Source organism: Choloepus didactylus, chromosome 4, assembly GCF_015220235.1.
Source record: "Choloepus didactylus isolate mChoDid1 chromosome 4, mChoDid1.pri, whole genome shotgun sequence".
NCBI lineage: Eukaryota > Metazoa > Chordata > Mammalia > Pilosa > Megalonychidae > Choloepus > Choloepus didactylus.
In genome coordinates, this window is record NC_051310.1 from 99,777,145 (window position 1) to 99,793,575 (window position 16,431).

The following is a 16,431-nucleotide window of genomic DNA, read 5'->3' on the forward strand; positions in this document are numbered from 1 at the left end:
TTAAATGAAGAAAGAATATGCCTTTTAAGAGACTCCAGGGTTAGGTGCTGCTTCTTTCCCTCCCTTCAGTTGAACATCTCTGAGTCTTTGGTTAGAGAGAAAAGCACTTTCTATCCTTGGGATAAAGGAACTGCTGAGGCAAGTCGAGTGGCTTCTGCACCAAAGGCATCCACCACCATCACGAATGCTGCAGCTCCCTACAGGTTTTCAAATGTTCCAAATTATTCAGAAACTAAGAGAGTTTATTTGATCAAAAGCACTGTAACAGTGGGTTTTAAACAATTCAGTCAACAGCAAGTAGAATCCTAAACTAAACACAGAAGAGAATAAACTTGAAAATGAAAGTATCACTTCAGCTCCTGGTACAGAAACCCATGAAAATGACTTAAGAACTCTCAATGGACAACATATCAACAGGTACAAAGAATATACAATAATTGCTCACTGGCCAGAGAGTTGACCTGCTGAAAAATACTGTGAATGGTAAAACCAAGGCTGGCAAGACAAGGAGTCATAAGAAATGGAGGATTTGGAGAAAAATAATAGCCCCAGAAGGCATTTTTTCCCAAAACAAATCAGTTGCATGTATGCCAACACCATCTTTGGCTTGACAAGGAACACGAATGTAGCACCGTGTTTTGCTGAGCAGAGGGTCCCACAGGTTTTATGAAATGCAGACCATACCTTATTATAAAAAGTGTTAGAACGAGTCCCTACTGGCTTAAATTTTAACAGGCATTCCTTTGCGTCCTTAAAAAAAAAAAATGCTACTACAATGGCTTGGCTTTTCCACACCTTACTCCAGGACTCAGAAGCATATTTTCTTCTCGGACCGTTCTTCTGCAGTATGAAAATAGAGGGCCACAAAAACAGGCCCACCCCCCATAGTCTTTGCGGGGGGAACAAGGAGGGGGAACAGAGCAAATAGTTGTCCTGTTCTTCTATTTAAGAGGGTTGACACAATCAGTCATGAGAAAATCATGGGTTTTAATTTCTCATATCCAAATATAAAACCACATTATCTCTAACCTACAATTGGCCAAGGATTACCATGAGCTATGGAAATTCCTGAATAAAATGGAATCAGAGTGTTTGCGAGTTAATGTCTTCTACCTAAGAAACACAACTGAATCACAAGTAGAATATTTTGAGAATCCTTTCCAGTGTATTCAAACATCTGTAAACTCTAGCAATTTTGTCCAAGCATGAATATGCAGGTGTGAGTACATCTTCAGGAATGGTGGAAAGCAGCTTGCCCCAGAGCCAGACCTGGGGTTACAACCATATTAACTCTTCAGTGCGCTTAGTGCTGGCTTTGCCTGACTCTCAAGATCATGATTAGGCTTGAATATGTCTCTGTATACGGAAATACACAGAAAGGTATGGAGTGCTGCACATTCATTATCTTCATTCTAAATTTCACTACTAAGTTGACTTGTTGTGCCAAGGGTCCCCTCCTTTCATAACTTACCTGTGTTATCTCTGGCTACAAGACCCTTAGAAAAGTCCCCAGGAGTTGGGGAGGTCTTGCTGTCCCACTTCACCATGTCGAGACCATTGCAATATTCCCATCTCTTCTGCTGAAGCTCCTGTAACCAGTAAGTCATGAGTTGACGATTAGGAGCCTAGAAAGACAAAGGAAAAAGGGTAACGGCCATCAATAAGAAGAGAAACTTAGGGAAAAATAACATTTTGTGAGGATGAGCTGACTGTACACCTAGCTACGTGAAAGGGGGAGTAAAGAAGAACATGACAAGGAAATTTCAGTTACAAGATTAACAGCTTTTGATTACAACGAGTTGGTCAAGCCAATAGCAATTCTAATATAAAGAATTTAATCCTAATAAGAAATCTTTTTTAGTTCTAAAAAGTAGAGAATGATACAATGTGACATTTCCCCAAATGAGGAAGGTTTAATAATCCTGCTCCCTTTCACGTCGAGCACCTATAAATTCCATCTCAAGAAATCAAATCTCACGTAAGTATGGATGACATCCTTGCTGTCATGATAACATCAAGTAGTTATTTCAACTCTGTCAGCATCTGGGAGAGTGTGCAGATGACTGCAGATTAAAAACTAGATGGCATACTTATTAGAATGGTTGAAATTTTTTAAAACTGACAATCTCAAGTGCAGACAAGAATACAGAGCAACAGAACTTTCATACACTGCCAGAGGGGATGAAAATGTGGCAGCCACCGTGGAAACGGTTTGGCAGTTCCTTATAAAGTGAAGCACACGCTTACCAGCTGACCCAGCAATCCCACTTCCAGGTATTTACCCAAGAGAAATAAAAACATATATTCACACAAAAGCTGCATGGGAATGTTTGTAGAGGTTTTATTCATAAGTGCCCTAAACTGTAAACAACCCAAATGTCCTTCATCTGATGAATGGATTAATAAATTGTGGCACATCCATACAATGAAATACTATTCATCAATAAAGAGGCACCAACTATTGATTACAAAACAACATAAATAAATATTAAATGCATTTTGCTAAGTGAAAAATGCCAGATCCAAAAGGCTACATACTGTGTGATTCCATTTATGTGACATTCTGCAAAGGGAACATTATTGGGACAGAAAACGAATCAGAGGTTTGCAAGGAGTCGGGGATCAGGGGAGGGGCCGCCTACCAAGGGACAGCACAAGCTAATTTTGGTGTGATGAAACTGTTCTCATGAATGTAGTGGTGGATACATGATTCTATGCATTTGTCTAAACCAACAGAACTATACTCCAAGGGTGAATTTCACTCTAAGTACATTTTTTAAAAATTAGCCAAGATATGGGGGGGGGGGGGTGTCCAAAACAATGAACCTAACTGTAAACAAACAAATTAAATGGTAGATGTGGGTCATAGGTCACCAGGATGCCCCTCAAAAGGAGTCTCAAGAAGGCTACTATATGGCACGATTATGGGGAACTCACCAACAATGGCATTTGGGCATTCACCGAGGTATGTAGACCTCAGACAGTGGTTCCCAGGATCAGAGAGTTCTGGCCATCTGGAAAACCATTCCACAGGCCTCACAGCAAGTGACAGACCTGGAGATCAAATCACCACTGTCTATAAGCAAAGGACAACCTCTGAGTGCTGCAGCTTTGACCTGGAGTCTTTTTAGTAATGCTTCACACATGGCCCCAGAACAGGAAAACCATCCACCACAGCCACCATTTCATCCATTCACTCAGCCAGCATTTACTGAGCACCTATCATGTACTTGGAATTAGGGCTTCACCCTAAAAATAATCTAGTGTGAAAGACAGGAAAAACAAACCAGTAGTCTCAATAGTACATTAAGTGCTATAACAGAGGTCAGTTGGGGTCAGGTGTGGTTGGCATTTAGGAAACCTGCCACTGTAGATTCAAAAGCTTCCAAGTACTGGCTTAATATCTATCTTCCCCAATAATCACAAAATCTAGGATGTCTCCATTTTCCTAGCATCTAGTTCAGTGCCAGAGACATAGTAGGCCAGAACGTCTTGAATAAAGAAGTGAAGGAATAAATAAATGAATAATCAGGAGGTGACACAGGAGTTTGATCTTAAAAGGGAAGCAGGCATTGGCCAGAAGGACAAGGAGGAAAGAAGGGGGTTCCAAGGCAAAGAGAAGAATGTCTGCAGAGGCCCATGGGCAAGAGAGCATGAGTGAGAGGAGGCTGAAGGGGACCAGTGGGGAGGTGAGGCTGGGATGCCGCAGGGATCAGGCCTCAAAGAAAACTCACGCATTACCCTAAAGTGATGGAAGAGGAAACTGCTGCGGGCTTCTTAGGAGGGCAGTGACATGATTAGACAAGGTCACTTATCGAAAAGAGTGAGGGTGTGGGGAGTAGCACAGCAGGTTTTGGATTGGGGAGGAGATTAGCACCTGCTGAGAAGCTATGAGCACACCTGAGAGACCCATGAGGCTCAGCTTGGAGTTTGAGGGGTAGGTGAGTTGGAGGGTGGATGGTGGGAGCTCGGCCCGGTCCAACGGCAGGACAAAGAGAACACAAGCCTTCCTACAAGAGGGGAGAGGAGAACTAATGGATAGGTGATGGACTGAGAGGCACAACCATACCCAAAGTCAGAGCCCAAAGACCCCTTGGTCCACCTTCCTCCTTTCACAGGTGCGGTGACAGAGGCCCAGGAAGGGCAGTGACCTGTTCAGGTCACACAGCGAGTCAACGATAGAATCAAGATGGAGACCTCAGTCTCCTGACCCCCAGCACGGAGGACAGGGGGGAGGTGTCTGCTCCTCCCCCTGCTCCCTGCCCGCCTGCCCCTCAGTCCAGCCACATGGAGAAGACCAGAACAGGGAGGGCCAAGCCCACAGGTGCCTCTCTGAGGAGGAATGAGGAGCCCTGGAGCACCACCTGGAGTCCTCGGCTCAAACCAGAGAGGCTGTCAGACACTTGAGCGACTTCCTCTCCTCCAGCCTGTTCACACTACTCTTTTTCTATTTGTGCTCAGTAGCAAGAGGCTGCTCAGAAATTCTGGCACATGCTCATTTGGTCAGATCTCTTCTAATCTTTCTAGCTGTCTCCTGCAATACAAGAACCATGAAAAATCTACTTTTTCACCAGACACTCTTTCCCTTTAAATCTGAGTGTTAAATCTAATTGGGAAACAATCAGTAATATGTTAATCATCTCTCACTAAATTCCTGAGCAAAAAAAAACTTTCAAATCACATGCTTCCAATGTCTAACATATTATTCATGTTATAGAAATCTGGTCAACAACAAGGCAAGCATAACTAACGACCTCAAGACACTGATTAACTGAGGTTTGGTTCCTTGATAAAAATCTACAAATTCCTAAGAGCATCTCGTCTTTAATCTCCAAGCAACCAGCAGAAGGCCGCCAGGGGTGAGGTAGAGTCTGCACATGGCTCTGGTCTTATGCTACCAAGGAGGCAGAAAACCCAGAGAAAAGTCCCTACCAAGAGAGCTGAACCCCAAAGAAACACACAGGCATCCAGAGGCAGGGCACCATTAAAAAGTAAAGCACAAACAAAATCAGCAGAAATCTGAAATGCGTCTGAGTTTTCCCCTTGGTATCTTTCAAAAAGGTACCAAACTTTCAAAAAGTTTCCTAACATGTAAAATTAGTCTAGATCTGCCCTGTCCAACACAGTAGCCACTAGCCACATGTAGCTGTTGAATACTTGAAATGTGGTTAGTACCACGTGTTGAAATAATAATATTCTGTATGTACAGAGTTAAATAAAATATATTACTATTTACTAAATTAAATTTCACCCATTTAATGTGTGGCTATTTGAAAACTTAAAATCATGTATGTGGCTCATATTATATTTGTATGGAACAATGCTGGTCTAGATCATGATGTCAAATAGATTCCACTTTGAGAGTCAAGGTTAGTGGGAGAGCTGGCTTGGTGGGAAACCCAGATGGACGGGATCACTGATGATGTTGGCCAGGAGCATGAGGACATGCGGGTAGGGGGCCAGTAACACTATTCTTCCACAGGACTTTATGAGTCAAGATAACTTATTTAAAAAGGCGTCCCCGTATCTCCAACATCCCATGCTCCATTGACGTCTACGGAGAGGCCAACATGCTTTAATGACCCAAATACATGCTGCTTCTGGCTGATAGCACAGTTTCAGTATCTTTATTGTCCTCTCCCAGAGTGGGGCAAGTAGGACCGCAGAATGATCTGAATTCACAGCGCCTCAAAAAATCTAACACTAGGTCTTCCCCTCTGTTGGGCTCTAGCTTAACTGGTGACAAATGAGCCAGTCAGCACTGAAGCAGACTGCCACACCACATAGTATTCACCAAGCACCCACTGGCCAGAAGGGGTGAGGAACATGGCTGGCATACAATCAGTATATGTGTACCACCCCATGCCCAGGACTGGCCATTAAAAATGCTTTAGTGTCAAGTTCTACAGAGTCAGGCAGACATTCCAGTCATGCTGGAAGGGGCAGAAACCAGGTAAAGCTCCACAGCTCAGCAGACAATTGAGAGTCAATGCAAGGCAAACATCCAGGAGGAGACCAGGTGACAGCAGCTGCTGCCTGCTGGCTCACCAGGCCATCCCCTTAGCCAGAGATCTACCCATGAGTCTCCCATCTCTCTGACTTCTAATCATCTTTCAAGGCCCAATGCAAATGCCACCTCCTCAGAGGAGGTTTCCCTGCACTGTGCCTGCATGGTCTCTCCACCCTTTGAATGGGGACTTCACACCACTCTGCAGCTCAGGTTACCTCCTATTTTAGTTTGCTAATGCTGCAGAATGCAAAACACCAGAAAAGGACTGGCTTTCATAAAAAGGGGGTTTATTTGGCTACACAGTTACACTCTTAAGGCCATAAAGTGTCCAAGGTAACACATCAGCAATCGGGTACCTTCACTGGAGGATGGCCAATGGTGTCCGGAAAACCTCTGTTAGCTGGGAAGGCACGTGGCTGGCATCTGCTCCAAAGTTCTGGTTTCAAAATGGCTTTCTCCCAGGACATTTCTCTCTAGCAAGCTTGCTCCTCTTCAAAACATCACTCACAGCTGCACTGAGTTCCTTCTCTTTGAGTCAGCTCATTTATATGGCTCCACTGATCAAGGCCCACCCTGAATGGGTGGGGCCACGCATCCATGGAAATATCCCATCAGTTATCATCTACAGTTGGGTGGGGCGCATCTCCATGCAAACAACCTAATCCAAACGTTCCAACTTAATCCCCACTATTATGTCTGCCCCACAAGATTGCATCAAAGAATATGGCTTTTCTGGAGGACATAATACATTCAAACCGGCATACCTCCCCATGTGGGTGTGGCATTCTCTGCTTGTTCCCCACTAGTCTAAATTCCTCAAAGGCAGAGGCCAGTCCTGCCGGTTTCAATGTGGTCCAAGATACCTAGCACAGTGCCTTGCATAGAGCTGATCTCCCAAATATCTGACTCAGTCTCTCCTTAAGTTTAACTGTTGCTACTGCCTCAAGACTGCTAAAATCCCAATTCAAATACGACACCAGCCCCCAATAAGAGACCAAGCCAAACACCTAGGAAAGCCATTTTGTGGTCTCCTACAAGGCTGCATGAACACCCAGGGGGTGGGGGTGGAGGGAGGTAGACAAGGACTGGGTGGGCACTGTGCTGATCCGTCAGCCATCTGCTGCCCTGAGGTGCCAGTCCAAAGAATGAAAACCAAGCCATCCCTCATCTAGCTTGAGGTGGAATTTGGTCCTTGACAGCTGGCTGAGAAGGACCATGCGAGACCCCAGCTGCTCCCACAAGCCTTTGTTCCCGGGCCTCCTATAAACCAAAACCCAGAAGCCCACTCAGGTTAGAAAGGCCCCAGTCACCTGTCCCTTCTCTTGGGCCCTAGGGATACTCCCTCTCCCAGCTCTCTCCTTGGAGCTCAGGATAGTCCCACAGTAAAGACATTTGAGGAAGAGCTAATTTATTTCAATACATTTAAGGGCCCACTCTCAGCAGGGCATTATTGGGATAAGGGGGACTGGAGCAGAAATCCAGTAGCATATAGCGGGTGTCAGGCCTCATATCTAATTACATTCTCCAGTATACAACCAATTTTTTTTTTTTTTAATTCAGTTTTATTGAAATATATTCACAAACCATACAGTCATCCATGGTATACAATCAACTGTTCACAGTATGATCATATAGTTATGCGTTCATCACCACAATCTATTTCTGAACATTTTCCTTACATCAGAAAGAATCAGAATAAGAAAAAATAAAAGTGAAAAAAGAATACCCAAACCATCCCCCCATCCCACCCTATTTGTCATTTAGTTTTTACTCCCATTTTTCTACTGATTTTTTTTCAATTTTTTAACTTTGTTTATCAAAAAATTAAAAACAAACAGGCAAACAACAACCAAAAAAACCCCACAACATTTCAAACAAAGCAATGGATTAAGGAAAACAAATAACCTAAAATAACTACTTTGCTTCCAATATGTTCCTACCATACCCCAAGAAAATTAATAAACCATGTCCAAACAGAGGAGTAAGAAAAACAAATAATCTAAAATAACTACATTGCTTCCAACATGTTCCTTCCATACCCCAAGAAAATTAACAACCCCTAAGAAAACAAAGGAATAAGAGAAAAAAAAAACCTAAAATAACTCTATTGCTTCCAACTTGATCTTACTATATCCAAGAAAGTTTACAAACCATAATCATTCCTGAGCATTCCCATAACATTGAGATTACCCTCCATAGTTTATCTGTTCTTATTAGATTATCATTCCCCCTCCACTAATTGGTATCTCTAGGTCCCCTACATTCTACAGTATAAAACACTGTACATTTTTCACAGAATTCACATTAGTGGTAACATACAATATCTCTCTTTTTGTGCCTGGCTTATTTTGCTCAGCATTATGTCTTTTTTTTTTTTTTTTTTTTAAATCTTCATTTTATTGAGATATATTCGTATACCACGCAGTCATACAAAACAAATCGTACTTTCGATTGTTCACAGTACCATTACATAGTTGTACATTCATCACCCAAATCAATCCCTGACACCTTCATTAGCACACACACAACAATAACAAGAATAATAATTAGAGTGAAAAAGAGCAATTGAAGTAAAAAAGAACACTGGGTACCTTTGTCTGTTTGTTTCCTTCCCCTATTTTTCTACTCATCCATCCATAAACTAGACAAAGTGGAGTGTGGTCCTTATGGCTTTCCCAATCCCCCTGTCACCCCTCATAAGCTACATTTTTATACAACTGTCTTCGAGATTCATGGGTTCTGGGTTGTAGTTTGACAGTTTCAGGTATCCACTACCAGCTACCCCAATTCTTCAGAACCTAAAAAGGGTTGTCTAAAGTGTGCGTAAGAGTGCCCACCAGAGTGACCTCTTGGCTCCTTTTGGATTCTCTCTGCCACTGAAGCTTATTTCATTTCCTTTCACATCCCCCTTTTGGTCAAGAAGATGCTCTCCGTCCCACGATGCCAGGTCTACATTCCTCCCCGGGAGTCATACTCCACGTTGCCAGGGAGATTCACTCCCCTGGGTGTCTGATCCCACGTAGGGGGGAGGGCAGCGATTTCACCCTTCAAGTTGGCCCAGCCAGAGAGACAGGGCCACATCTGAGCAACAAAGAGGCATTCGGGAGGAGGCTCCCAGGCACAACCACAGGGAGGCCCAGCCTCTCCTTTGCAGCAACCGTCCTCCCAATGGTAAAACCTGTGGTAGAGGGCTGAACCCATCAAACCACCAGTCCCCCATGTCTGTGGTCATGCTAGCAACCATGGAGGTGGGGTAGGCGAATACCCCTGCACTCTCCACAGGCTCCTCAAGGGGGCACCACATCTTTTTTTTTTTTTCCTTTTTTTTTCCCCTTTTTTTTAACCCTCCCTTCTTTTCTAAATCAACTGTATGAAAAAAAAGTTAAAAAGAAAACAAACATACAATAAAAGAACATTTCAAAGAGACCATAACAAGGGAGTAAGAAAAAGACAACTAACCTAAGATAACTGCTTAACTTCCAACATGTTCCTACTTTACCCCAAGAAAGTTACCTAATATAGCAACATTTCTGTGAACTTGCTCCTACTATATCCATCAGAAATTCACAGACCACAGTCATTCCTGGGCATCCCCAGAACGTTAAATAGCCTATCTGTTCTTCTTGGATTATTGTTCCCCCTTCCCTAATTGCTCTCTATTGCTAGTTCCCCTACATTCTACATTATAAGCCATTTGTTTTACATTTTTCAAAGTTCACATTAGTGGTAGCATATAATATTTCTCTTTTTGTGCCTGGCTTATTTCGCTTAGCATTATGTCTTCAAGGTTCATCCATGTTGTCATATGTTTCACGAGATCGTACAACCAATTTTTGTAAGCTTTTTTATTTTTTTCGTCCCCAACACTTTAGTAAAGAATCCCTCTCAAAGCTTAGCTCATTTTACAAGTAGTAATGCTTACCTTCTTTAACCCACAATCCCATTCTTGGGAATCTATCTAAAGTAATCCAAAAAAAAAGGAAAAGGGAAAACACCTGCACATAAAGACATTTGCTCATTCACATGACAAATATTTATTAAGAGCCTCTCAGGCCAAGTCCAAGCAGTTAACACCATGAGAACTGGATAAGAGCTGATCAATTCTGCCACTGACACACTCCCAGTGAGCGAAAGTTTTCCTTTACATCATCAATAAACATTAAGACAACATGTTCACAAATACAATCAAAACATAAAATGTATAGGAATACATTCAATAAAACTTATACATTACATAAATTTTTAAACAGTACAAAATACTAAAAGGTTTTCTTCAAAGCATGACAAAGAGATTATAAAATTCACCTAAAGTTTCAACTCTGAGAATTTTGTAAAAATAAGTTAGAGGTGGGGGGGTTTGTCCTGAGACAGTTAAACATATTATAAAACCACAATAATTCCTTGTATTACCAAAGATTCAATATACAGAGCTAAGTACATATAAAAATATTTATGCAGCATTTCAAATCAAATCAGTAGGAAAAAATATTATTAAATTATGCCATGAAGATAATGGGCTAACTATTTGGAAAGAAATAAAACTACAAGGAATTGTGATCTAGGTAAAAAACCTAGGTCATAATATAAAATAAAAACAAAGTTGATTAAAGATTTTAATATAAAATAAAGCCCATTAAATTACTAGGGAAAAAAAACATATAAATAAAACTAAGTTACTGTCTGTTCAGCATCTTGTGACAACAGCTGGTTCTGCCCAGTTTTAAAGGTACACAAGGGATTGTCCAACTTAAAATGAGGCAATGTGGTACAGCAGCGATTCTCTCTGTAAGGTTTTAGCAGGCACTTCAGAACACAATCAGTGACCACAAGACTCAGACTCAGAGAATGAATGCCATGCGCACTACGATGCCATGGACAAGGAAGACAACCCACTATTTCAAAACTGAATCCCAAACTGAAAGTTCCAAGGACAGACCAAACACTTCAGACTGTAAGTGACAGAGCTGCTTCTCACCTGGGCAACTCTATGGGGCTAGCTCCAGGCTGAGCAGCAGGCAGTCATGGATTTTAACAGGGTTAATTATTCTCCCCAACAATGGAGAACAAGCAGCTGATGTTACCTTTCTAGACTTTTGAAACGTAGGTCTTCCTAAACCCACAAGGAAAGAAAGCAAAGAAAATTTCTACTTGTCCAAAATACTATAAATAAACTTAAAAGACAAATGACAAAGTAGAAAAAGACCAAGCAACTTCCAAGTCTCTGAGCATGGAGTTTTATGCCTCTGTAGCTTTGCAGAAGCTCTTACTCTGTTTGCTTCATGAGCTTCTATATTCATCTCTACTATAAAACAAACAAAAACAACAAAAATCCATAGCTTAGACTTTCATTTTAAAAGATTATAACAGCACATTTCCGTGGAAAATTTGGAGAACACAAAAAAACAAAATAAGACAAACTAAAAAATAAGATAAAATAAAATGAATATAACCATATCACCAGAAATAACCCCTATCAACCCTCTGGTGTGCATCTTTCCAAACTTTTTCTATTCAAAAACATATATACCAATTTTCTTTACAAAATTAGAATGACTGTCTAGACTCTTCCATGATCTTTATTTTCTTATTGGTAGTAATATTAATTACACCATTAATGGAACAACTGCCATGTGCCAGACACTGTGTGCTAAACACCTTATAACAATCTCATGGGGTTCTTGCCCAGGGACCATGAAGCCTGACAGCCTGGGTTCAAATCCCGGCTCTGCCACTTGTCAGCTGTTTTAGACAAGTTATTTAACTTGCTCAGGACTTGGATTCCTCATCAGCAAAAATGGGAATGATACTAGGAAGCTACTTCATGGTGTTGCTGGGGATTAAAAGAGTTAATACATGTTAAGCTCAGAATAGTGCTTGGTACACAGAAACTATCCATATTACCACCATTGCCCAAGATTTCACAGCCTGTTGGCACTACAAAATTCAAACCTGGGTCTGTGTTATTTGCTGTGAAGGGGAAGGATGGGAGGGCATGTCCAAGGACAAAACCCCTACTCTCAGCATTTCTGCAGGAATCAGAAGTTCCTCTATGGTTTTTCTCAAATACTGAAATGTCTATGACCTCACTGAACAGCAAAGTTCAATCTAAACCCCTGTAAATGTGTTGGCTTCAGGGACAAGGACAACTCCCACATCAGAGGCTGGCTAACCCACCAGTGAGAAAGGTCCTTTGGACATCAAATCTACAGGGGTCAGACAGAGCATTAGTCTATATAGTGCTTTTACTGTATGCTTTTAGCCATGATTCTGCTCTAAGGACATTTCTTAAAAACTGACTGCAGTGAAGGAGAGGCTAAGCCTGCTTATAATAGTGCCGAAGAATCTCCCCGAGTGCCTCTTTGTTGCTCAGATATGGCCCTCTCTCTCTAACTAAGCCACTTGGCGGGTGATCTCGCTGCCCTCCCCTCTACGTGGGACCTGACTCCCAGGGGTGTAAATCTCCCTGGCAACGCAGGATATGACTCCCGGGGATGAATCTGGACCTGGCATCATGGGATTGAGAACATCTTCTTGACCAAAAGGGGGATGTGAAATTAAACAAAATAAAGTTTCACTGGCTGAGAGATTTCAAATGGAGTCGAGAGGTCACTCTGGTGGACATTCTTACACACTATATAGATAACACTTTTTAGGTTTTAATATATTGGAATAGCTATCAAACTGCAACCCAGTAGCCTTGACTCTTGAAGACAATTGCATAACAATGTAGTTTACAAGGAGTGACAGTGTGATTGTGAAAACCCTGTGGATTGCACTCCCTTTATCCAGTGGATCACAATCGCTTTATCCAGTGTATGGATGGATGAGTAGAAAAATGGGGACAAAACCTAAATGAAAACTAGGGTGGGATCGGGGGGTGATTTGGGTATTCTTTTTTTATTTTTATTTTTATTTCTTATTCTTATTCTGACTCTTTCTGGTATAAGGAAAATGTTCAAAAACAGATTGGGGTGATGAATGCACAACTATAAGATGGTACTATGAGCAGCTGATTGTACACTGTGGATGACTGTATGGTATGTGAATATATCTCAAAATCAAAAAACAAAAAACAAAAAAAACAGATTGCAGTGAAGCAACAAGACCATACATAGACAAATACGAAGAAGACAGAAACCATTCTCCAGCGTAACAGACTTGCCAGGTCTCCAAATCTTAAAGTCCCCTTGTCAGTTTCTCAGATTCAGAACTCAGTCTTTCCCTTCACCAAACCTTCTGGCAGCTAGCTAATGAAGTCATTTGTATCCCATGCTTAAAACTCAGATACCAAGAAATTCGAGGTGGTACTCTGGCCCACACTGCCCCACACAACACAGGACTATGACCTTACTCCAAACACAACAGGCACGCTAAAGCCAGTTCTGTTTCCCACCCCTTGCCCCAACTGCACCTGACAAACTCTTACTCATTCCTCAAGACCAGGTCAAACATCATCCCATCTATGAGGCTGCCCCAACTTTCCTTGCAGAACCTTCCTCCAACCTCCCTCCAACATGTTATTTATGCTGACCATATCTCCTCAGTCACCACTAGGGGTGTGGACTCTGGGTTCCTCTCTGTTGCAGTTTGCTAATGCTGCCATTATGCAAAATATCAGAAATGGATTGGCTTTTATAAAGGATATTTATTAGGTTACAAATTTAAAGTTCTAAGGCCATAGAAGTGTCCAAACTAAGGCATCAACAAGAGGATACCTTCACTGAACAACGGCTGATGGCGCCCAGAACACCTCTGTCAGCTGGGAAGGCACGAGGCTATTGTCTGCTGTTTCTTTGCTCCCAGGTTGTGTTTCAAATTGGCTTTCTCCAAATGTCTCTGGGTCGCTCTTACCTTCTCCAGGGCAAACTCTGGGCTTCATCTCTTAGTTTAGCATCTCCAAACATCCTTCTGTCTGCATTTCCAAGCATCTCTAAGCATCAGCAAGCATCGCAGTCTGCTCCTAGCATCTCTGTCGGCTCCTAAGCATCTCTTAAAGGATTCCAGTGATCTAATTAAAACCCACCCTGAATTGGTGGTGCCACACATTCATGGAAATATCTAATCAAAATGTTTCACCTACAGTTGGGTGAGTCACATCTCCATGGAAACAACCTAATCCAAATATTCCACAGTATTGGATCAAAAGATCATGGCTTTTGAGGGGACAGAATAAATCCAAACCAGCACACTCTCCAAAGGGTCAGGTCCTACCACGTTTGTAAGCCGGAAGACCAGCATAACCAATGGTCATAAAGCGCCACAGAGAGGAGGATACTGATGGGTTAGGTTTGCATACCTCATAAAAAGCAAACTGCACGGACAGTCCTACTCACCCACATTTCCTAAAAGGATGCAACCACTGCACATAATGAAGGTTTGTTTCTTAAATCTAAGGAAGGATAGTTCAATTTCTGAGAAATATTTAAGACAATTCTTCCGCAAGCACTAAAAAGCACAAGAATATTGAAAGCAGTCTGATACTAAAAACAGAACTCGGATGGAAAACAGACTACAACCCTAAATCTGATAAATAACCTTTGCTTCCAAATTTTCTTTTGAATGTTTCAAAATCATGAGCCTGAGAACAATCTCAAGGGATCACCTGGCTTAGTCCCAACGAAAAAAAATACGATTTTTCTCTGGGAAGGTTTTGAAATCTTCTGTCTCAGCCCAGCAACTGAGACAGAGAAGGAAAATAATACTGGATCTCCCGATTTCTCAGAAAATGGAATGCAATTTCATGAACCTCAATTCCTCTAGTGAACACAATATGTTCTCTTTTTATATCTTTTAAAATTGCTATCTTAATACAAGCATTTTCACCCACCTGGATTATAATCTGAATCCTTTCCAAAGGCTGAGCAAAAACCTAGACTGCACCCACAATCAATTTCCCTGAACAGTCCAAGTCAGGGGTAGACATCCTTTAACTGGAAGGTTGCCACACTTCTCATCCATTTATGGGGGTGGTAGCCTGAAAAGTTTTGCCATCTGTAACACTCAAGCACAAACCCCTTTAAAAAGCAAACATCTTGAGAGAGAAGCCATTTCTTAAACCTATTTTCAGCTAACAACATTTTCAGCTGTTACCAATTTAAGAAATTAGCAACTAAGTACAGTGCATTAGGAGAACAGCACCTACAGAGAGAACAGAGAAAAGCAAATGCATGCTTAAAGGAAACCAGACAAGAAAGACAACCCTGCCTGTGAGTGCCTGGCTCACAAAGCTCTTGCAGCACAGGCCACCCACCTGGACTGGGTGAAAGATTTCATCAGGACAAGGGCAAGGACAAGGCCTCTCTCTGGGCCTGTTCTTCCCTACAGGAAACGTGGAAGCCTGTCAGAAATGCTTTCTGTTTCAGAGAGAAAGGGAGCACGTGGCCTCCAAGTGACCACAGGGCTACATTCCTTTGGTTCCCTATCAGCTCTGGCATTGCACAATAAGAGAGCACCATGGTTTTATGAACACAGGAGAAATAAAAACTCCTGCAGCCACAGCCAGCTTACTGGAGGGGCTCACTCCACCCTGGCCTGTGATGGTTTCCATACCATGCAGCACTGCATGATCCTGGCTTCATGCTTTTTAACTTAAAACCAGGACACAGGAATGACTGACTTAATATGAAGTCTTAGGAACTAGGGGTTGGGGAAGGACAGATTCCCAGGCTCCACCCATCAGAGATTTGGGAGGGGCAGGGGAGCCAGATACCAGGATGTGCCTGGCTTTTCTGTGAATTTACAGGCACGTTTCAGAGCCATGCTGATTTCTAACAGTCTTCTAAGGTAGCGGTGTCTCAGGAGAGAGTCAGATGGTTCTCCTCCTAAATCATTCCGTTGTTCACCCCTCTGTGGGTAAAAAATGGCAATTCCTAAAACTCACCCTCCCAGAAGGGCCCCGAAAGATGCCCAGCAAACACGACCACCCTCTAGGAGCCTCCTTCTGCATCACCCTGGAAGAATCTAGCATGTGGGTCCCATCCACCACTAAGTGGTCTGCACGGGAGACAGGCACCCAGATGGGCCCACTGGGGGGTCTGCAGGCCGTGGCAATAGAGGTGCATGGTGGGACAGAGAACCTGGCCAGAAAACCACTGCTCGGGAGCATAGAAACTCAAAATGCAAAGAAGATATGCAGATACAAACCACAGAGTGTAAAACTAAGGATAAAGGGCTCATGCTTCACTGGTCTCTACCCACGCAGTTCAGATATTTCTGCTCCACTTAGAAAACCATCATCACACAGGGCTACTCTTCTCATCATAGCCAAAGAGAAAAGTCATTCAAGACCTGGACAAAAGCAGTGTTTCTCAGAGAGGCCCACAGAGATCTACAGCAGAAGGGCCCAGGTTGCTGGGTAAAAATGCAGATTCCTGAGGCCCACCCCAGCCCACCAGAGCAGACTCTCTGGGGGTGGAACCTTT

The 16,431-nt window shown here is 42.5% G+C and overlaps 1 protein-coding gene across 2 annotated transcripts in view; it reads right to left on the reverse strand.

Moving 5' to 3' along the window:
• The window catches only part of TBC1D2B (TBC1 domain family member 2B), an 87,518-nt gene that overhangs the window by 61,732 nt on the left and 9,355 nt on the right, over positions 1–16,431 (reverse strand). For both annotated transcript variants that reach the window (XM_037833270.1, XM_037833269.1), the window contains exon 2: positions 1,472–1,625. In XM_037833270.1, coding sequence (XP_037689198.1) covers positions 1,472–1,625 — 154 coding nt within the window. The remainder of the gene's footprint in view (positions 1–1,471; positions 1,626–16,431) is intronic.